At 32.0% G+C, this 23,752-nt stretch overlaps 1 protein-coding gene across 4 annotated transcripts; it reads right to left on the bottom strand.

The window, feature by feature from the left end:
* Positions 1–3,162: 3,162 nt before the first annotated feature.
* On the bottom strand, positions 3,163–23,511 carry LOC132752652 (protein trunk-like). Of its 4 annotated transcripts, none has more exons than XM_060743007.1 (3): positions 23,454–23,511; positions 5,880–6,529; positions 3,163–4,148 (listed from the first exon to the last, which is right to left on the bottom strand). In XM_060743007.1, the coding sequence occupies exons 2-3, from the start codon at positions 6,003–6,005 to the stop codon at positions 3,285–3,287; spliced, it is 990 nt and encodes a 329-aa protein (XP_060598990.1). In that variant the 5' UTR covers positions 6,006–6,529; positions 23,454–23,511; the 3' UTR covers positions 3,163–3,284. The 4 variants fall into 4 exon arrangements, with proteins under 4 accessions (XP_060598990.1, XP_060598992.1, XP_060598989.1 ...); XM_060743009.1 differs by having other exon boundaries at positions 5,880–6,524; positions 23,454–23,490; XM_060743006.1 differs by lacking the exon at positions 23,454–23,511 and adding an exon at positions 19,836–20,703.
* Between the last annotated feature and the right edge of the window lie 241 nt (positions 23,512–23,752).

The raw sequence follows: 23,752 nt of genomic DNA, 5'->3' as shown, positions 1-23,752 counted from the left end.
TTAACCGGACCATATGTGCAGGGTATTTTAATGTTAACCTGATCCGGTGTTATACGGGTAACTTATTTTCAGATTTGTTTCAGCGGCCGAAAAATATATCTCACACTCTCTCGCTCACACTCTTGATGTCGAAAAAGTTTATGCCTTTTTAAATCACCTATTTTAATATGCGTAGCTTATTCAACTTACGGCTTGACGCCTAATTTCACATTGAAATTGTGATACTTAATATCTTGTCGTTAGCGCAAGTTATATAAATTTTAAAATTAAAATTTTATATGGTTTCGTTGGAATGACAAAAATTTCGAGATGGATGCGCTTCGGATGTTTAAAATTTCATTATAATTCGTATTTATCAATATAGTTAAAAATGCTATACGAAAGGGTAGAATGTTTGCTTTATGCCACCCATATTAAATATGAAAAAAGGGGCCCCCAATTTTAAACCAAATTCCTTTAAATAATTATTTATATTTTAAAGGGTGTTTTTTATTACATATGAATAGATGAGAAACATGTATCAGAGCGAATTACCTTGAAAACGTGAAATTTATTACAATAATATATATATTGTCTCTTTAGACAAAGAAGCTAATTTAGTAGACAAAGTAATGCTTCAAACTATTATTCAGTTGTGTGAAAAAACTTGTCCGTCTTAGAGTTCGGAACTATCGATTGTACGGAAGCGTCCGTTTTATAAAAAAGAATAACTCCCTAATCATACATTTTTATCTCCTACGTAGGAGTTGTTCTTTTTATTATAGAACATTAGGATCTGGGGACAAGGTGCTTCTGTGTGAGGATTTAGATATAGAAATTATACATTTAAGCTGCCAAATGAAAATAGACTCGTGGGACAGGCTCCTCTGACTATGTACTGGTAATATAGACAAAGTATTGAAGCTGCTACCATAGACTACCTTAAACACTATGATTGCATTTGAATTGTTTGAGCTAGACCTTCACTTTTGTAAGTTACACATTGAACCACTTAGTTTTATGTTAAAAAAAACTCATGACACCTCAACTTAATATTACACCAGTTATAGTTATAATAGTGTAATACATTATTTTGATATACAGAATATCTCTAGTCGAAATGTAACATAAAGTATTCGAATATGGTCTTGACATTTAAAAAGACAAATGATTTCACTGTGAGCTATACCGACTTTTGGCATGAATCTAAAATACATTGGCAATACTTCCCGTCATATTTCGTATGGCTTCTCCTATTATTTCTATATCTGTAGATCGAGTCGTGTATATTACGCAGTTGTGGCCAGCAATAAATCGCAATTATGTGCCATTCTATGGGTTGGATACAACCGTCTGACATTATAACATCACTAAAACATGTATATCATGTATTTTTATTGTTACTGTACAAGATGCAGCAACTGTTAATATAATATGACATAACCGTCATAAGAGCACAGTAAGCTTTCTGATTTCAAACTATGATACTGTGAAAAAACAAACATAAAAAAATGCAGGAATATTTTAACTTTGATATAAGACTGAATAACTATTGGCTCACACATCTTTGATATTAAAGATATCACCAAAAAGATTTGTATTTTTTATATAAAATTGTAACGTTATGGAACATAGCATTTAGCTAAAGCATAAATTTTCTTCATCGTTATGAGGAACCGACCTGAATCCTTGTAAAGGAACTCCACTGAGGTTCAAAAGCCTAAACAAATGACAATAAAATAATTTGTTCATAGTACAACTATGTCATTTATATCAGAAATATATGCAACAGACAATAAAGAAATATGCTCAAAAATAAATGGAAATCGTATTTTTGTGCTTTTCACAGCCTGATTGAGTGAAAAGTGTTGCAATGCAATTCAATTTCGGGTCATTTCTCACAATTAGAATATTTGTTCTGGAAAAAAGGAGTGAGCAATGCATATGGAATTCTGCACGCAAGTTATTGGTCTAGATCTACATCAAATGGAATATTTATCTCGAAAAATTATTTCCAGTCCAGTTATGTCAAAATACATCAGAGGAGTCCCTTTAATGTATCAAGGTACTGATCAAATAAGGAAAATGTTGCAGGCTGGGCTTGATAACGTCTGTTTATGGACGGTAGTGGTTAATGCAAGCTCTACAATCTAAGCTCCCTAGTACCGACTTAAATAGAATTTAACATGAAATTATGAAAATGTAGAAACACCCGCTGTTATGCCATGGTCATGGTCAGTCCAACTTGTATATTTCATGTCATTAGACATTTTATTACTGGCTGTTTTCCGAATTCAAAGCATTATATATATTATCATATCAATTACATAACGTCAGCAGTGGAAGAGTTAACGTTCTTGGAGTTTGAAGTAAAAAAAAAAAACAAACAAAAACCCTCTTTAACAAAAATGGCAACGTGTTGACCATCATATAACGATATCTTTTTAATATTTCAGCCGATTCAATATTCTGTATTTCTAATTGAGTACATATCACTTAAATATGTGCAATCTTTTATTAAAAGTGTAGCATATGTTAATGCGACGGAAGTGGTTAAGTAAATTATACAAAAAAGACATACATCGTACTCATGATTCAAATTTATTTTTTTTGTACTTTTATAACTTTCAGTATAGAAATAGTAATACAACAATAATTTAAATATGCAACGTAACAAGGTATACACAAATATTGAAAACAAAATACTAGAACCATTATGTCGACGGTTTTCGTCCCGTTTTTATGTTTAATCTCCACATATAATTTGTGTTCATTTCTACTGGCCAAATATTCAAAAAATGTTCAAGCGCTCAGTCGTTTAGAGTGAACAATTGACTCTATGTGTAATTATGGCGTAACATTTTCCAACAATTACCGTGGAATGCATAAGGAATGCCTTTATTATAAGTTATATCACATGTGCTTCAAAAATGTCACATTGTTACACGATTATCAGCCAAAACCTGATGAATAATTTGTGTCATAAAAGGGAGATAATCATTGGATTTTTCTAACCTCTGGATGAGAATTTGCCGTTTTAAAACGCGCATCACAATCTCGCCGCAACCACATAACTTACAATGAGTACGGAAAAATTCTTTTTGGTTTATATTCATTCCGGAAATACCGAAAATCTATTCTCGTAAAAATTAAACATCACGTAATAAATTGTGAAATTCGTCGGTAATTTAGTCTGAACACTTGTAAACTGGGAAAAGTTACTGGGTTTTTGTTGGGGGGAATTATCGTAGTATATTTAAAATAAAAACCCGTTTTATTGCATCATCTAACCCCTTGATCTGTTTCTATTTTTTCTTACGCTTTCTCGATTTCTTACTGTTTTTAGATCTTGAAGATGGCGTTCCGCATTCGCACGCCACTGTTACGGTTTGGCGTATAAATGTCCATGTTTCCTCATATGTTGTCATGTTGCCAGTCATTGGCCGTGGTCGACACGCGTCACTTGGGTCCCTTTTTAAAACTTTGATTTTATAATTTACTTCATTACAAGTATACATTCCGAAGAAACATGATTTTTGCACGCAATAACCATCAAAAATTCGTGTTGGAAAATAGCCTTCTTTCATATGAAGCCATTTTTTCTCTTTTTTACATTCCCAAGCCGGATGAAACTTTCCAAAACTATTACTCCTTTTTTGCCGAGATTTTCGTTTCGAAATTGAGTCATGAAGCAAATTTTGGTAAAGGAATGCGTTATCATTTATCGAGTTTCTATTTTCGTCTGCGTCCCTTTTCCGTCTCATATATTTTCTACTTTGAACACTTATGGTACCTTCACTTTCTTTATTATCACTTATTTCTTCAATATCTGCTTCATCGTTTAAATAATTACCAATATCGTCATCGATATCATCGTTATCGTTTTCAGTTATCACAGACTGTAAAGACGAACTCCGTTTCATACTTTCATCATCGTATGCCATCTTTGTTTCGTCAAAAGCTCCACCCATAAGGGTACGTAACTCTTCAGTAGTCAAAGCACGACAACCCGTCGTATGAAAAGTAATCTTATTTCCATCTTCACTTACAGTAGTCTCCGGACCGTCCATTTGCTTGTCTCGTTTTTGTTCTAGTGGATGAGCAAATGTCGGACTCGACAGAAGAATGATGTATAAAATAGTAATTAACAGTTTACGGGATCCTCGTACCTGAAAAAGTAAAAAATTCCCTTTTTTTATAAATGAAAGTTGTTAAAATTTTTTAATATTATTTTTGTAATCAGAAATTAAAAATTTTCCTAAACATTTTGGGGGCAAATTTTGGGGTTTCCGTCTTCAGAAGTTTGATTCCAGAAGTAAGTTTGAAGTACAAATTCCATGTGGATATTATACTTGTCGCGTTTCTTAATTAATGTTTTCTGGGGAAAAATACGAGTATTCTAGAAAAGTCAGTAATGCATCAGAATGTTTATCATGATATGGTCATTCAATAACGCACCCTCTCAAAGGACCTTTAGGAAACGCTTAACATGAGCGCTATAACAGAACATTTCTATGTTTCTCTTTCTAATTATCATGAAACTGTACCTCCATCAGAATTTTGATAATCTTAATGGATAATAAATCAGCGAATGCTATATATGATTTAGTTTATGTTGAAAGAGTGAGAGTATTTTGCATTACAGTAGGAATTTTTTATCAATAACAAAATTATTATTAATTTGTCGATAAAATGTTTTTTTTTCCCTTACACATAAAACTTGACTGATTAGATTAGTTCAATAAAAAAACAATGATTTATATACCAAACAAGCCGATAGCATGGTCTTACATCTCATGTAAACATTAAAAAAAAGTAAACCCCCCTTGTTTCTTATCGAAAATAAAAGTCCATATTTGTGTGCATTCAAACAGTTTGGAATGTTATATCCAGTTTTTGTTTAAGTACCGCGAGAAGCTTCATTCAACTTTGACCAGTTTATGATGTATACAAACAGTGCATTATTCATTTTAAAGATCAAATTAAAGGCTTTATTCCAATAAGCAAATAATGTTAACAGCTCGTGAGCTGCGCATTTTAACGACATTCAATACTTTTTATGTTGTTTAATCTATTTTGGGTAACACAATTAACAGCACAGAAATAAAACCAGATTACAGTCTTGCCCAGACGCCCTGCTCATTGATTCGCCCGATAGAATATTTCATAGAAAAACAACGGCTCATTCAGTTTTTACGACTTTCGAACCACTTTATGGCCTAAAAACTGTCATGAAAAAATGTCCCGTTTTTTTAAACATTTCGGCATACTTAATTCTATTTCAAGCAGTTCAATTGCTCCCCTAAATTGTTTAATTTTTATCTAAATCGAAACAGATTGACCTGGTGTGGAATTATAATATTGATAGTTCTTTTACATTTCTTTTTTAAAATCATTTTCTAAAAAATTAACAAAAGATATCGAAAGTCTGATATGTTTCAATATGGAAAAACAAACAAACATAATTTTAGAAAAAAAAATAAACTAAGAATAATTACTTTAAGAAATATTAACCGATTTCTTTTTTAAGGTCACGTGACACTTGAAATATTTGAGTTTTATTATGCCTAAAAATGAATAAATTTATCAAAAACACAGCAAAACATTTTAAATGTAAGACAAGAGTTTTCCTTGTCCGTTTTGTTTTGAAGTATCTTGTTACTACAAGACGGTTGAACAAAACACACATGCTTTTTTACCCGATAGCGAGCCACTCTTTAAGCACTTTCGATATAAAAGTCGAGTAAAATAAGTACATACAATAACAAAGTTTGTTTTTGCTTTGCTCTCTGTTTGAAGTAACTGGAAGATTTATAAAAAAAACATGCTAGAAAATTCGTGATTGTTTTTACAAAGTCAAGAGTGACACGACATAACAATGTTGAGAGTAAAATGCATACCTTAAATAGCGGGCAGTTCAGTAGCATGGCATGAGTCGATCGAGGATAAATACAGCCCCGTAGATAGCACGTGAACTCAGGTTCGAGTCGCGTGACTAGCGGCTGAGCGCACCCTCTGGACTTCATGGCTGACCTTATCTTGCCGGGGGTGGCTCCGGTGCATGTTTGACAATTGGGATCCGTCTTTGCGCTATATGTTTTAAAGTTCCAAATTTCACACACCAAACTTTTTTATCAGTATAATCTACTTTTTTTTATCAATCTTTTAAAGTTTATTTCACTGACGAATGTAAAACAACAACAACAACAACAAAAAACCTGCTACAACTTTTATCAGCTGTCCAGTCCAGGAGCAAAGTTTCTCATGAAATGTTTAATAAATACAGAAACTCTAATACTTTTATACCATGTTCTTGATCAATACTATTCATAAATTTACTTCATCCACCGATCTTGTTTCACTTGATAATAAACAAACATTCTTATATCTGTCGATTGTCACAGAATCTATGATGCCGAGCCGAATCTCTCAGCATTCATATCCAAATAATTTCAGTTCCAGTAGCTGTATTCTGATTGGCTGAATCCAAAACTCCCACGCCGAATGCAAGTTGATCAATTAATCATGAAGACGTTTGGAAACGCCTATTCTGAAACAGACAAGAGAAGCAATTAAAGTCGAGCAATCTATTTCTACTCAGAAATGTAGCTTCTTGTATTACAAGCGTTGCTCCATTCATAAGTTCCTTGATTAAATACATGAGCCTGAAATAATAGGCCTCACTGTTTTTCATTGAGGCATATTTACCACATTCTATCAGATATTTTTTCTCGCCACTGGAAGCGGGCTGCTTACAGCGCCTTGTGCAACGTTCAAGAACATACCTTTTTTTTAATGTTAGTTCGATTAAATATTAAAATTTGACACGAAATATGTAGAGTTTTAATGAGAACTATATTCTATATTAATGGTAGTTAATCAATAGCGCTGTTATTGCTGTTGCGTAAGGGTTAGTCAGCGCGGGTAGGCTTGGAACTCTTTTGTTTTTTTAAACACACATCAGTACACCTGACTCATGTATGTGACCTGCAATAAATTAATCCCCCAAAGACTCTGTCATATTAACCAGTCAGCGAAACCATTCTTGTGTACCATCTGAGTCATATTTATGAATGAAACTTTCTAGAAAATATTGATTTATTACCTTAGCACTCTTAAGTCATAGGTTATTCAAGGAAATAACTTGTTTTATTTCCGGCACTGAATCATAATGTAAAGTCGATTTTAAACGTTTCAAAATCAGCATCATCAACAACATTTTAATCATCTTTATTAACAACGTCAAACACTACTAATACTACTTCGTCAAAAAAAAACTATTAGAACAACATCATCATCATCATCATCAAAAACAACAACAACAATGACAATTATAAAAAAAAAGACAATCATCTTCGTAACATTTCTTTTAAGAAATACGAGCACAAGCCAAGTATAAAACAGGAACGAATTCCGAATCAACATTATCATGATCATTATCATTACAAATAGACAGTAAAATTATCATGAAATTATGATTATCATTACTGAAAAGAAACACAACAGCAGATTATCATCGGTCTTTATATTTTTGTGGTTGATATCTCCACAGCTTTAAACATTTATCGTTTAATCTTATATGTTATATTATATAGAATAAATGAAATTGGTGCATTGTAACAACAACAACTGTGATTATAATATCATACTTAATTTTATATTTCCAATTACGTATTAATCAAATTATTATATATTTTAAGACACACCGACACAATATAAAAAGGCATACAACATGTAAAGCGTCTCTTTCTCTCTCACCCCCTGCCCGCAACCGCGCCCATAGACCTCCGTGAATTATTTTTCTACCGACTCTCTCTCCCTAACCGCCACCCCACCCACATACCTCTGTGGATTCTTTTAATTACGAGAGGGAAAATTGTTTTATAACAGAGCGAAGAATGAAACTGAGGGAAATGTAAATTATGATGTCATTTTAATACATTTTTGATGGGGATTCTATTCACAACATTAGCTGATTGAAAGCGCAGACATTCCTAGCTAGATGTTGACATCAAATATACTTTTAAAGATCATTAATCTGATAAATAGTTTCTTAAGATATACTATGATAAATAGTTTCTAAAGATATACTATATACGAGGACGGAAATAAGTGAATCCCCGCTCTTTTAAATTGAATTTATTCTAAGATTGTATTGTTTATTTTAAATTTAATAGAGGAATTTATGACTTACATTGATTTAAGGTTGTCGTTAATATCAGGTTTCATCCAGTTGATGGGATTTGGATGTGAATCAAATAAGTTTACATATATTTCCGTGTATAATTTTAATGGACCTACGAATATAATCATGCCTATACACACAACGATTTTTGTAACGTTTTCACAAAAAACATATGTTCAAAATTGGTATGCATTTCATCGAAAAACAAGCAAACAAACACACATAAGAGAAGAAAACAAAGACGGCCGACAGGACAAAACATTAAATTTTGTGGATCAGTAATAAAATAAGATCCTGTTTTGTAACTGCCTAGATGATATTTGCTGATACTGCATATCTTTAAAGCAGTTGACCCCAAACAGCGGGTTTTGATGGATTAGATTTACAACTTTCAATAACACCGGCCTTAAATAAAACCGCACGCGATTATATCGGCAAACTACAGCGTTCCGTATAATTAAACTAATTAAAATAACCAAATATAAATGAATCAATGTAAATTAATATGCACGAATATTTCGTGCTCTTTATTTACGAAATGACGTCAGCGTCTGCGTGAGATAATTTTGCATCTATTAATTCATTGTAAAAAAAAATGGGACGGAAATAATTTCCAGGACACCGATGTTTTCCTATACAATAAAACATATGTTTCCAAAAAAAAAGTAACCCACTTGATTGAGTGAAGTGTTATGCATAATTAATGAGAATATTGAAGGGTGGTGTAGGAGGCATATCAGTCTATTAGCTTCATCTCTGCGCACACAAATCCACCCAGTATTCCCCGAGGTCATGATTTACAACCAAAATGTGTGAAAATTCTATTTTTGAACCAGCGTAAAACAAACAGTAAGCGGAAGGTCGACCCTTATCACTTTAAAAACTGGATGAGGGCGTTTTATTTACCTTTTAATTACTTTGTTTAATGGAAACGTGTTTAATATATTCACGGCAGAAGCATATGTAGGAATCAATCGGTTGATAACGCATTCCTTTCATGTGAATAGTGCATTCTTGAATTACGATTTGCGCCTCATTATTTATGGCTATATACTAATACTGTCTCCGATGGATTGTATTTCAGATCATGAGTCATTTAAGGGGGTGACGGGTTGTTTGTTTAGTTGGGCTTGTTAGAGTGTTCACGCCATTTTTAGTAATACTACTCGGCTAATTTCGTAAGTGTTCTAATTTCAACATCAATTTATACAAAGTGATTTCTTACGATCATAGAATTTTGACATCAGAAAATCAGTATTTGTTTATTTATGCATATCTAATCTTACACAGTGATGATAGATACGTGGATACAATACACTAATGTTGTTTTTTTATTGTTTTTTGTTGTTGTTCTTTTGTTTTGAATCAGGGTCTTTCAAATTCTATTTCTATTTGAAAGACCCTGTTTGAATGGAATAAGAAAGAAGAAGAAACATCAAGTCTGTATGTCTGTCTGTCTGTCTGTCTGTCCGTTTATGTCTGTCTGTTTAACACATGTCAATCGGTCTGCTTGTATTTTACCTGTAAAGTCTACAGTGTCTATTAAGATATATACTACTTGTGTATTAAATGTATACTACTTGTGTATTAAATATATACCACCTGTGTATTTAATATATTCTACTTGTGTATTAGATATACACTATTTGTTTATTAAATATATACTACTTGTGTATTAAATGTATACTAAATATGTATGAAATATGTACTACTTGTGTATTAAATATGTACTTCTTGTGTATTTATTGTATACTACATGTGTATTAAATGTATACTACTTGTGTATTAAATATATACCACTTGTGTATTAAATATATACCACTTGTGTATTGAATATATATACTATTTGTGTATTAAATATATACTATTTGTTTATTAAAAATATACTACTTGTGTATTAAATGTATACTAAATATGTATTAAATATGTACTACTTGTGTACTAAATATGTACTACTTGTGTATTAAATGTATACTACGTGTGTATTAAATGTATACTACTTGTGTATTAAATATATACCACTTGTGTATTAAATATATACTATTTGTGTATTAAATATATACTATTTGTGTATTTAATATATACTACTTGTGTATTAAATATATACTACTTGTGTATTAAAAAACCAAGGAATCTCTGGATTATTCTACATTCATTCCAGACGGCCATATATAATCTAACAAGCGTATAGTAGTCCCGAGCCTAGAAAAGTGGTAACGCTATTCTAGTGTCTTTAGTGGTCCATAAAAACATTCCAAAGAAGGGCTTTCGTTACTTAGCCAAGAGATTAACACCCACTCTTAAGCACGTTTTACAACGTATTGTGTTTTTTTTATCCTCTCGACGGGCTACAAATTTAGTTTTGATGGTTATCAAATTAGTGAGTTTTGTTTGAAGTATCATAACTGCAAATCATAGATTACGTGATATTTGCATAAACACAATTTATAGATCCTTTCCGGAATAAAAATGAATAATCGGGTGGAAGGAAATTAGAAAATAATTGTGCGTGTTTTAACATTTAAGTGTTAAATCCATTTTTAAAGATTGGAGATAAAAATTGATTCCCACGGTCCATTTGCTATTAATAAATATTAGTCAGCAAGAGGACCAGGTTAACAAGAATGCCACTTGTGTTTTGGATGCTACCAAAACAACGAGAGAAAAAGATCTCAAACCGCAAAACAGAAGGTTTATAATTGGAAATTACCCGAGTCCAGCTGTTCTAACAGTTGGCTTTGCTATTTATGAGCATACAAGATATATAGGGCGTAGTCCAGGGACACTTTCAAATGTGTACACATACTATAGAAACTCGATAGTATGAAAAATGACACTGCAAAAGCAAATTTACATTTTAATGGTAATTCCGATCTAGAATTTAAAAGATTAATACCTATCTATTTTAGGCATTGCCTTATTTAACATTAATATTTTTCATCATTGTGTGTCTATGATTTACATGAGGACCAAAATACGTTTATATTAAGAGATAAAACGCCCTGCATTGGTTTTTGATGACACGTGGTACTAAGCCATTTTGACCCGTTGAAATATTTCTCTTTTATTTGCGTAGCTTCCGAAGTATTTATCAATTCCTTTAGTATGCTTTATGTCCTATTAGACTTATTAAAATAACTGTTATATTTACACAAGACATTTTTGCATAAAGTATTATTAAAAGGACGCCCTCCTTATATACGTATTTTCTGAAAATTTGCGTAAAGCTTTTATACTATAAAACCAATATTCATGAAGAACGCACACTCCATAAATTCCTGGGCTGTTTTATTAGATAGCGACATTGCGTTCGACAAGAAGAATAAATAAGTTTTGATACTAAAAAAAATACCTTTACGCATTGGTACAGAGTGATAATTAAACACGAGTAACGATCGCAATTTTTTTGTAAAATATTCTCATATGGAGAAAAAAAAACGACCTTAAATTGCTGTTTTGCACCTTTATCATCAATCTCGTGAAATGTCAAAAACGACCCCTTCTCTCTCTTTCTCCCCCCCCCCCCCCCAATCTTAAAATACTTTATAATGCATTTTCGTAGTTTACCGTAAATTTAAATAATGCAGAACGCAGTAATTTGGTGACTTTTAAGAGTTTAAGAATTGCAAAAAAAATTGTTTCATTGGTTGATAACAGACGTTTCTTTCATACATCGGACAGACGATGTTTTTGTTCCCAAAACAGCATTCTTTCTTCTACAAGAGCGACAATGTCACAAATGAGCCGCGTCACGACAAAACCAACGTTATGCATTTGCGACCAGCATGGATCTAGACCAGCCTGAGCATCCGCGCAGTCTGATCAGGATTTACAAACCCTATAACAAGTAGAGAAACTGAAAGCGAACAGCATGGATCCTGATCAGACTGCACGGATGCGCAGGCTGGTCTGGATCCATGCTGGTCGCAAACCCATTATGTTGGTTTTGTCGTGACGCGGCTCAAATTAATTTGCATTTACAGTTGTGTATGACCTCCAGCGTGACAGAGCGGTTTCTTTTTTTTTGTAATCCTGTACATCAAATTTATACTTAATTTATTACCTCCTTTAACAAAACCGCTATCTTAAGATCAGAGATTAAGAATGTCATGCATTTTTTAAAATTCCTTGTTAATTACTGGTTTAAAGAAGCCATAGAGGGTATAAACAGAGAAAAGGAATCCGGCAACCAGAAAAAAAATCTTATAAAAGATGAAGAAAAAGAAAAACGTAGAAAAATGCTTTATAAAAAGTACAATTAAAACTACATGTACCAACCAATTTATCTACAACTTTATAAGACAAAACTATTTTAAAAGATCATAAAATATTGAAATGTAAACATTATATTTCTTGTGATCTTGATTTTCTTAAACTATGCCTTACCCATTATCAAATGTAAAAAAAATGGTGTTTACTTTCTTCATGTACTTAACTTGAAGAATAAGAAAACTATTTAGACTTATCAGCGACAACATCCGGAATTTCAAGATACAGTATACTAAAATAAACATTACGTTGAGTAAATGAATTTAATATCTTACATACGACCAAGTTATTTTCAATTCACGTATATAGTTTAAACATATTTACTTCACTGGTAGCCTGCCTATGGTGAAAGTTTATAGCCTAGCTCTTGAAATACACCCCGTGTCCGTTTTCGGAACTGACCACGGTCCAAGGGTACAAAGAATTTATTAAGCACAAATTCATATGAGCCACGTCACGACAAAACTAACATAATGCGTTTACGACCAGCATGGATCCAGACCAGCCTGCGCATCCCTGCAGTCTGATCAGGATCCATGCTTTTCACTTACAAACCCTATTACAAGTAGAGAAACTGACAGCGAACAGCATGGATCCTGATCAGACTGCGCGAATGCGCAGGCTGGTCTGGATCCATGCTGGTCGCAAACCCATTATGTTGGTTTTGTCATGACGCGGCTCATATGTCTGGTATTTGAATGGGCAGAAACGGGTATGGGCATTGATATTTATCTACGAAAATCCTGAGATTTGAGACAGAACTTAGAAAAAATCTCACAACTTCGATGTAAGTACTAGTGTCTTATTAGGAGATATAGCCTTAATAGGGCTCAAACCCGTCACCCCCTCGGTTCTTCAAAAGACCGACAGTATGTCATAGTAAAATTTTTATATACTGTTACACATGATAGATTTTACACAAAAATAAAGAAAGATATGATCTGCGCATATTTAAAACATCAACGCCCAATAAACATCTGCCATGTCCTCATGGCTGTGGTATCTAATATCTCAAACCGGGGATAGCGGGTTCAAGCCCTATTCTGTTCAAGACGAAGTTTTAAGATAGCAACAGTACAGGTTACTTTCAGAAACTGACTCGAGAATAATTTGAGTATCTTAATATATATAACTGAATATCTAAATATAGACACATAAACTTATAGATGAATAAATAATGAATATATTAATCTTTTTTTATTTTTATTTTTCATTTTACAATGATCGTGCTGACCGAAAAGAAACGGTACATTTTGAAGTAGATTTCCACAAACCCTTGTATTCATACGCAGTATTCTAGAAGGACTTCATTAACGTATGACTATATTCGCCGGTTGTTGTTGAGAAGAAGGAGGAGGAGGAGGACGACGACGACGAGGGCGAGGAGCGGTTGGTTGAATGGTGGGGGTGGGGATGTCGTGTTGAATTATTGGCATTTTTTTCAGTATACAGAAATTGCATAAAATGTTAATATTATCCTAGGACGCTACCACTCGAAACATAATTAATGATTTGATTTATACCCGAAAGTTATATGTTCTTTGATTGCCATGATTAAGTAGTTATAGGACATAAAATACCGCTATCAACATCAGATAGTACTAAAAGTAATTTTTCACGCTTTTTCGAACCAATAATGATACTGTCACTGTAGGTAAATAAACGAAATCTAGGCATCGTTTTTATTGAAATTTACGAAGGCTTTCAATAATTTTACCTCACAAAACAAGCAAATTAAAACATGTTTGACATCATTTATCGTTGGGTTGGTGTTGTTGATAAGTATATAAAACCATAAAATGTAATATATTTTATACATTCACGTTATGACGAACGCTTCGATGTGTTCAGAGATCGGGGATTACTGAGATCAAGAGCTTAAACTATCATTATTATTATTAAAAAATTGAATTCTTATTTCATAATAAAACTACTCGCGACCCAACCACCTATATCCTTACGCCATATGGTACATAAAGCCACATATTTCAACAGCATTCCGCCTGAAATTCGCGATTTTTTTTGCTATTTACTCATAGACCATTGCTTAATTGTGTGACCAAGCACACCGCGTTATGGACACAGTCTTCTGTAGGGCTTAAGACCTTATTTAAACCAAATTATGAAACTGTTTGCAATCAAGGACATTGTATTTACAGTCAGAGTCACCATGATTCATCATTTTGTAGCATTTATATCAACATCTAAGTAACCCCTAAATGTTTATACCATGACCTTTTATGAAACGAGAGCTGTAATATTAACAAGGAACAATTTAATGGAAGGCCAAAAAAACTTCTAATGCATACTCTATTGAGATCATTATTAATATATTTAATGGTAATATGGTGACTTATTTTGCATACATTTAAAATTAAGCAACGATCTTCATGAATAAATTACGATTTTAAAATACGAATATTTCAGCGTCATATAGCCACCGTGATTTCAAATTTTTAATGATTAATCACGAATTCCTTTCATCCGTTTTTTGTTGATAAAACATTCGAGTAATATATTATCACCTAAATATATCTAAAAACTTTATTAAACAGTCAATGCATTGTACAGGTGTAGATATAAATGTATTATTTTTTTTCTTGTTCGCAAATTCATTTGCAATGTTGACTTGCATTCTTTGTACGTACGCGTAAATATGCGTATTGATAAAAATATATTGTATGCGATTTTAGCGCGATTAAACTGTTGACTTACGCGAAAGACGAATGACTTAAAGGTAAAGAACCCCAAACTTCCAGGCGCCTTTGTTAATCAAAATATGAAACGTTTACCGATTCTATTTACACTGAGAACTGAAAAGACTCAATTGTACTTAATCATTTAAAGCAATTAATGACAATTTTAGGAGCCAAGTTTGATATGACGTAGCAAAGAGTTGTTAATATCGCCTCATATTACACGTTTAAACACAATTCAGATAGGGCAATTTTCAGTTATAACAAGTAAAGAAAAAAAACAAGATAAGCAATCGTTTTTAACATGCAAATATCACGACGACTTATCTATCTATACATCTAATCTTTTTATAAATGACAAACAAGAGGTCCGGAGAGGTTTAAAATGGACATATTTATGTACAATTGATCCCTATTTGATTACATTACTTTTTTCCTGAGGACGAACATACAAATGGGATTATGGATGTAATCCTTTAGTACACACGTTTACTTTAAAGTGAAGTACCTCGGGATTATAAAATCATCTTGTCTAACTCCCCTTAACTCATTCCTATCATAATGAAAATGTTCATTAGGTGCACAATTTAATGTTTGTCGTATTTTATACAACTTTTATTTCCATCCTCCGCCCCGCATAACGTGTAAACCTGTCGCTAAGTTAACAATGTCAAAATAATTTATATATTTCCTTTAATTTGGGCCTATAAATAGAACAATTTCTAGTGTTCATATTTTCTTAAACTGTCACGATAATTCCTTAGCAAATAAACAGAGCCATATCAGAGTTCTAGCGAATATTTCATTTTAAAATTTATTGTTTCCAAAATATTTACTTTGTCAGCAATAACAATGGTATGATAATATAAAATATTTCACTGTGTGTTGTATTTTTTATAGACACTGTCATTTCACTAATCCCTTAAAAGTAAGAATTAAAAGTGAGTATGAACCTAGGATATTTGATTACAGTATGGCTTAAAACAATAACATTTCAGGAAAGATTGGACAAAGAAATATGATTACAGTGTGGATTAAAACAATAACATTTCAGAGAAATATGATAACAATAGGAATTAAAACAATAACAATTCAGGAAAGATTGGACAAAGAAATATGATTACAGTGTGGATTAAAACAATAACATTTCAGAGAAATATGATAACAATAGGAATTAAAATAATAACAATTCAGGAAAGATTGGACAAAGAAATATGATTACAGTGTGGATTAAAACAATAACATTTCAGAGAAATATGATAACAATAGGAATTAAAATAATAACAATTCAGGAAAGATTGGACAAAGAAATATGATTACAGTGTGGGTTAAAACAATAACATTTCAGGAAAGACTGGGCATAGAAATATGATAACAATAGGAATTCAAACAATAACAGTTCAGGAAAGATTGGACAGAGAAATATAATTACAGTGTGGATTAAAACAATAACATTTCAGGAAAGATTAGACATAGAAATATGATAACAATAGGAATTAAAACAATAACAATTCAGGAAAGATTGGACATAGAAATATAATTATAGTGTGGATTAAAGCAATAACATTTCAGGAAAGATTGGACCTAGAAATTTGATAACAGTATGATAAAACAACACATTTCAGAAAAAGTTGAAGCTGAACATTTTGATGACAGTATGACCAAAACAATGACATTTCACGAAAGGTTGGACCTGGTATTTGATGATAGTATGGTCAAAACAATGGCATGTCTAGAAAGTTTGGACATAGATATTTGATTACAGGATGATAAAATAATGACATTTCAGGGAAAGTTTGACCTTGATATTTGATTGCATAATGATTATATTATGGTTTAAATAATCACATTTTATGAAAGGTTGATCCTAGATTTTTGAATAGTATGACTAAAATAATTACATTTTAGGAAAGGTGGGAACTGATATTTGATAAAAGTATTTACAAAACAAGGATCTTTCAGGATAGGTGGGACCTTGATATTTGATTACAATATGATTACAGTCTGGTTAAAATGATGACTTTTCAGGAAATGTTGAACATATATATTTTATTACATTATTAACAAAAAATGACTTTACAAGAAAGGTTGAAGCTAGATATTTCATTACGGTCTTGACAAAACAATGACATTTCAGGAAAGATTGGACCTAGATATTTGTTTGGTTAAATATATATTTTATGCATAAAATTAAAACAATTGAGTGTTTTTAATCTCTAAACGGCCCAAGAGAAGTTCATTAAGTCATTATGTCAAGTCATACGTAAACTTCAAAAACGTTTGGAAAAAAATTGTTCAAACTGACAAGTTTTGCATGTTTACCCATTTCTTTGGAGTGTACTTTAGAAAAAAAATGTAAATAACTAAGCGTACTTTGATATAATCACACAAACAAACCAATTATTTTAAAAGGATTTTGATTTTTACATTGATGTGTATCAGCAAAGAATAGTAAAATGTTTCACCACAAACCCTTCTCGTTTTTTTAGAGATAACACCTTGCAATATAAATTCGATATAATGTGGTGGTAAAATCACATTTCACTTTACTTTTATCACATATGTTTTGGCCTTCAAGAAATTCTTTTCATTTTTGTAGTATATTCGTACACTATCAGGCAAAGATAGCCTATATTTTATATGGGACAAACATGACAAATACTGTGTGACAATTAGTTATCAAGATTCATTTTTGTTTTCTTACTAGTCACTTTGTCTGTGCTCGTTTACTAAAGCTACATGTTCTACACTATGTATATCAATATTGACAAATAACTATTGGAAACATCTATGAACAATACCTAACTAAATGAAATCAAAGTGTAATCAAATATAGCAGTATACTGCAAACACAGAAGATATATAAAGAAGGACATGTGACAATTACCGTACAGGATGAGTGGTGTGTTGGCTATCAACGCCGCCCGTCGCAAATTTCCATAAACTAACAATACTGTACACAGAATAGCAACGTTAAAGAACTTACTCTTACGTCCATATAACAAATACGTGAAAGCTGATATAAAACAAAGTAACATTAAACTAGAAATGATAAAACATAGAGAAATTCGACTTCACTACAATAACACTGAGACATGCATTGCTTTACTCACTCCAAACCTCCTCTCCCATGCCCTCTTGCCAACATTATGCTATCAGTATAATAACTTATTGCGCTTGACCGTCTGACCTAATGATAGGTTTCAAACTGAGAGATGTTCATGTTCTGGACATATTGGCCGGGTAAATATGTCTTTGATGACAGCCAACATAAAGAAGTTTTTCTCCAAATAAAGAAACAACCATTACATTCCTATTTAGCTCATAAATTAAAGAAGCTCATTTTAGCAGACGAGAAACCCTGCATTAGCCCGTTCCTATAATTTAGCTTCGTCATTCGCATGATGCTGACTTGACAATTAGCCTCGTTTTGAGAATGAAGACATAATGGTCAATTAATTATTTTGATATATTGGCCGTGATAGTCATTGACTGTTATCTATCAGCCGCTTCAAAAATCAATAAGGCAAGAAATGACTTTGCGATTTTGGAGTTTTTATGTGCCGATTTATGGTTGTTTTGTCAGTAATTTAAATTTTGAGAAATCGTAGATGCAGAACGAGTTTGTGTCTGTCTACAGCGTCATTATTGTCATAGTATATATCAGTGGGGCTATAGTTTTTCCTTGATACATTTGAATGTTCCGATACACATAAAATCAAAAGGTATGGATTTTACCAAGAATTCAACCAAGAACCCTCACTCCTTCAACCACTCACCACGTTGAGCTAACCCCTCCCCAACAAACAGCAACAACAACAGCAAAAGTGACTACTAGCAGAATTTACCTCCTATTTAAGAAATCCAAATGTCACAATATAATCATAACATTAATCGTGAATGGTTTGCAAGCTCCTTATGACAGAAGTAGAAGCAGCACGAACAAAATCTGGCGGATGTTCATGCAATAGCATATCAAACTTTTTGTTGAAAACTAATACAAACGAAAAAAAAAGTACAGGGCATATTTACTTAAGACATATTTTGGTTACAAAAATGCAACTCGTCTTTGTGAAACATGACAACCGCAGTGGTGAGTCTAAAATTACAATACAGCTCAAACTGTTTCTTCTGATGGTATATTTAATTCTTAACATCTAAAGTAATTCATAAATAAATTTCTAATTCAATTCATTAATAAATAACATTTACACGACAGTTAACGCTATTTAATTATCTAAAGAAGCTAATAAATATTTTGACGTGTAACTTGCTAATAGCCGTGTCTAATTATCCATCCGGTGTCATGTGGACAAAATAATGTCCAGAAAACGAAAATTGCAAATGATGTAATTGAAATACATACCTAATTTTTTTTTAATTATTAATACTAGCTATCAATGTTTAAAAACAGACGGTTAAGTTATTTGAAAAAACTGATTTTGCACACACTTATGCATCTTCTTTCAGGAATAAATTGCCATTTTGATCAAATTAACATCTGTTCCAAATTACTCAACATTTTTTGTCTTTTTTTATGTTATAAATTCAGTCATAAAAATTACCTGCTACCAGAGGGATTTGTTCAGTGCTGGTTCCAATTAACAACAAATAAAAACAAGAAAATGATCTTATTATAAATCTATCATCATACATAGCGGTATAATTTTATTCTAAATAAATTAAACCAATAAAATCCCTCTTACCATTTAATGATTGAAATCCAAAGCGAATGATATTTTAAAATCCAACTACGGAATTCAATATTACACAACACACGTTAATCATGTAAAACACACAATATTTTTTTCTTGTAACTCCAAAACTGTTTTAATCATTCGAATTAATTACTCGAGATAATGAGTCTCTTAATTAGCAAAACAACTGGTTTAAGTTTCACATAATCCGGACAGTACACAAACGTAATGATCACTTCCTAATTTGTAAACAAAGAGTTTAATCCATATCTCATGTTCACGTGCTGAATTTCCTATCAATATCGCTAGATCCATACATTAAACCGTTTAAAACTGTAATGAAAATGTTTATCATAAGTCCCTGGCTTCACATCCAAATTATATACTTTACTTCGCTTCTCTCTCTCAAATACCACAAAGTTGGTATTTTCTACCTTGTCAGATGATACGGTCCATAATTACACCTCTCCAAGTCTAAACGTTTATTCGAGCATCAAATGCGTTTTACAGTTTAAATCTTAAATCCAAATGCTATTTCAAATATTTCAAAATTGAAGTTAGGGCCTTTTATAATATTACGGATTATGAAAAGAAAGATGTAAACTTGATGAATATAATATTTTGGCAGGGAACTTTAAACTTATGTTTGTAATTATATACCGACGAATGTCATTTAAATCGACATATCAAACACGCCCAAAAGCCAGTTGCCAATGGAATGAACGGCACAAATTCGAGCCCCAGTTTGTCTTCAAAAGTAACCTCTTTTTTTCTGCCCGTTTTAAAGAAAGGAAAACTATTAAATAGATGAATAATTAACTAAATAAAATGTCCGCTATGACCCACAGGAAGTGTAGCTTTAGGAAATGCACTTATAATGTGTTTTTTAAGCATAAATTTACATATTAATTATGAATTAAAAGTTATCTCAACGAAGGTTCCTTATGTGTTGCGTGGAATAAACTTATGTCAGATGAAACCGGTAAAGCCTTCCGTCTGCAAATATCCGACAAATTTGGAACCAAATAAACATTTTGAGCTAAAAAACATGATGCGTTCATGTGATATCCGAACGTATTCACGTGACATGGAGTTTCATCCGTATAATGTAAATAAAACAAATAGATATATTTTCGAATGTTTAATAATCTTAAGCTTAAAAAGTTCAAGAATCTTGATAAAAAAATATAATTTGCGACCATATCCAAAATAAATATAAGATTTTAAAATAGGAGAAAAAAGATTAATTACAATTTAAACATTTGATGTTTAAACTACTTTACCACTATGGCCATTCTTTCGTAATATATCAAATTCTTGATCAATTTCTTATCAAATATACGAGCGATTTCTCGTGCACGATAGGACAATTGCCCTCACATAACGTTTTAATGATGCATTTTTTTCTGCATTTAAATAAAAACCATTTAGCATTATCAACCGAGCGACCTTTTAAAACCGTCAGGCGTATGCAGATTTTTCTTGTCTCTTCAAAGACACAAGAAGAACATTTCATGCTAAATTAACTCGTTATATGTCAAGTTGTATCTTAAAATATTTCACCTTTTAGGAATGTCAGCTCAAGGACGGACAGTTTCGTCTTAGAGAAATCGGATCAAATTTTCCACAGTAGTAAATACACCCCCCTTCCTGTTAAAAAAATCGGAAATATGAAAAGAAGTACGCCTATTTTACCTTAATTTCAATCTAAAAATGCAATTAAGCTTTTTTTTTGCATTTTATTAAAATACAAAATTTTTACTATACTTGTACGATGCAGTAACCAATTTGTCATTAATTTTGAACACGTACGGAATGTGGAGAAATCGTTAAAATAATTTCATATTCGAATTATTCTATTCAACCCTAGGTATCTATTTATCTGTATAGCCGTTTTTCCAAAACGAAATGTATGTGTTTATCAGGAGGGATTTAAATTATTTCAATCTGTCAGCTGTTTTTTTCTTTGTATAGAAAAGGAAAAAAACAAACTTTGCATACTTTTTTAAGTATCAGCTAGTCCATCAAAATGTATAGCGAAATTCTTCGTTCTTAGTTATAGATTAAGGTCAGGCGAGTGTATGCTAGCGTATGAATATCAAGATTTGAGCCGCGTCACGACAAAAACAACATAATGGGTTTGCGACCAGCATAGATCCAGATCAGCCTGCGCATCCGCGCAGTCTGATCAGGATCCATGCTGTTCGCTATCACTTTCTCTACTTGTTATAGGGTTTGTAAGCGAACAGCAGGGATCCTGATCAGACTGCGCGGATGCATTACGTTGGTTTTGTCGTGACACGGCTCATATAATCTATTTCAGCAAGTATGTGTAAATTTCGAATTCCACGTCTTAAGACGCTTATATCACAACTTACGTGACATGAATGCGAAAATGATCCGGTTGAATGAATGAAAACAAATGTAATCATAACAGGATGTGTGTTTGATACAATTGCAATGCCATTTCACTGAGTTACTATGTACTTTACACATGTTAAGTTAAATTACTTTACTAATGTTACAGCGACGTTTTCTTTCTTTCTTTCTTTTTTTTTTCTTAAAAAAGTCAAATTACCAGACAGCCTATAGCTTGGCCGTTGAAGAATTCATGAAAAAATGCTACAATTTTATTATTCTAAATATAATGTTACAATTATCAAATATTTAACCTTCAGCTTATAAATATGATTATATAAACACTTAATTTATCTTAATTATGAATGATTGTCGAATTAACATTTCACATAGACATTATATTAGCGCCTACATTCTTTACTCGTAGCATGGAAATCTGCTGAAAAAAGGCTTAAAATACATGTAGAAACCCTTTTTAAAAGATTAAGCGTAAATTCGATTTCCAAATAATATCTACATTTAAAAATATAAATAGCCACACGGGCAAACGGTGTTGCACTCCTGACCCCCCCACACTTTTATTTTAAGAGAGAGTACGAAATGGAAAATAAAATATAGAAAATTCAAGAATAAATGTGTTTAAAAAACCTGTACATGTACAAGGTTAAAATTATACAGTCCATAATTCTACAGTAAACATTAAATTATTATTTATTCTATTTTTGTCAAGTGTAAAGATAATAGAAACCGCGTAAAACTTACTCATGCTGATTTACATTCAGTAAAATACAGTTCCATGCAAGGTCAATATGGGCCACGCATAACATTATTGCAGGGAAGGTGTTATTTTGTTGTGGAGATAAGGCTATTCATTTACATTTATGAAGAAATAGTGCTTTTCTTTTGTGTAAATAATAAGATAAGTACCTATTTATAAATATAATTATTAAAGATGTCTAATGATACAATATTGTAACAAGATTCAATGTGTATAAGTTTCAACATACCTTAAGAAATCATTATGAAAACAATAAATAACTATCTATTTTTACAATGTTTTTCAATCACCAACGTTTCGAGGGGTTAAACCCCTCTTTATCAAGAAGTTTGCTGTTTATTCTAAAAATCACATATAGATAGTGTAAGAAAAAAAGGATAAATATGAGATTCATAAAATAAATAGCAAACATCTTGATAAAGGGGGGTTTAACCCCTCGAAACGTTGGAGTTTGGTAAATTTTGTGAAATACTATGTAGATAGTAACATACCTTCAGTTTGTAATTACTATTACTTTTGTGTTGTGAGCATGCATCAAGAAAAGCGTTTAAAATATATAAGATAAGATACATATTTATATATATCATTAAAAACCCTTGACATTATGATCAACCAATGAAAATCGTCGGAGTGACGTCATGATTACGTTTATAAAATAGGAAGTTATCCTATTGAGTGCTTCTTAAAAAGTCACTTAAATATGGTGACTGATGCACGTATCTTTTTCGCCAAAAAAGGCAAAACACGAAGAAACGACAAAGTGAAACTTTGTTGTATTTTGGTTTTCAAC

Source organism: Ruditapes philippinarum, unplaced genomic scaffold (assembly GCF_026571515.1).
Source record: "Ruditapes philippinarum isolate M1 unplaced genomic scaffold, ASM2657151v2 ctg1200_1_1_1_1, whole genome shotgun sequence".
Classification (NCBI taxonomy): Eukaryota; Metazoa; Mollusca; class Bivalvia; order Venerida; family Veneridae; genus Ruditapes; species Ruditapes philippinarum.
This window is presented reverse-complemented; position numbering and strand designations above follow the sequence as displayed.

Excerpts from the sequence above, each read along its gene's own strand:
- LOC132752652 (XM_060743007.1), bottom strand. The coding sequence starts at position 6,005 with ATGAAGTCCAGAGGGTGCGCTCAGCCGCTAGTCACGCGACTCGAACCT. Across the intron at positions 4,149-5,879 it reads TGAACTGCCCGCTATTTAAG|GTACGAGGATCCCGTAAACT; the intron begins GTATGCATTTTA and ends TTACTTTTTCAG.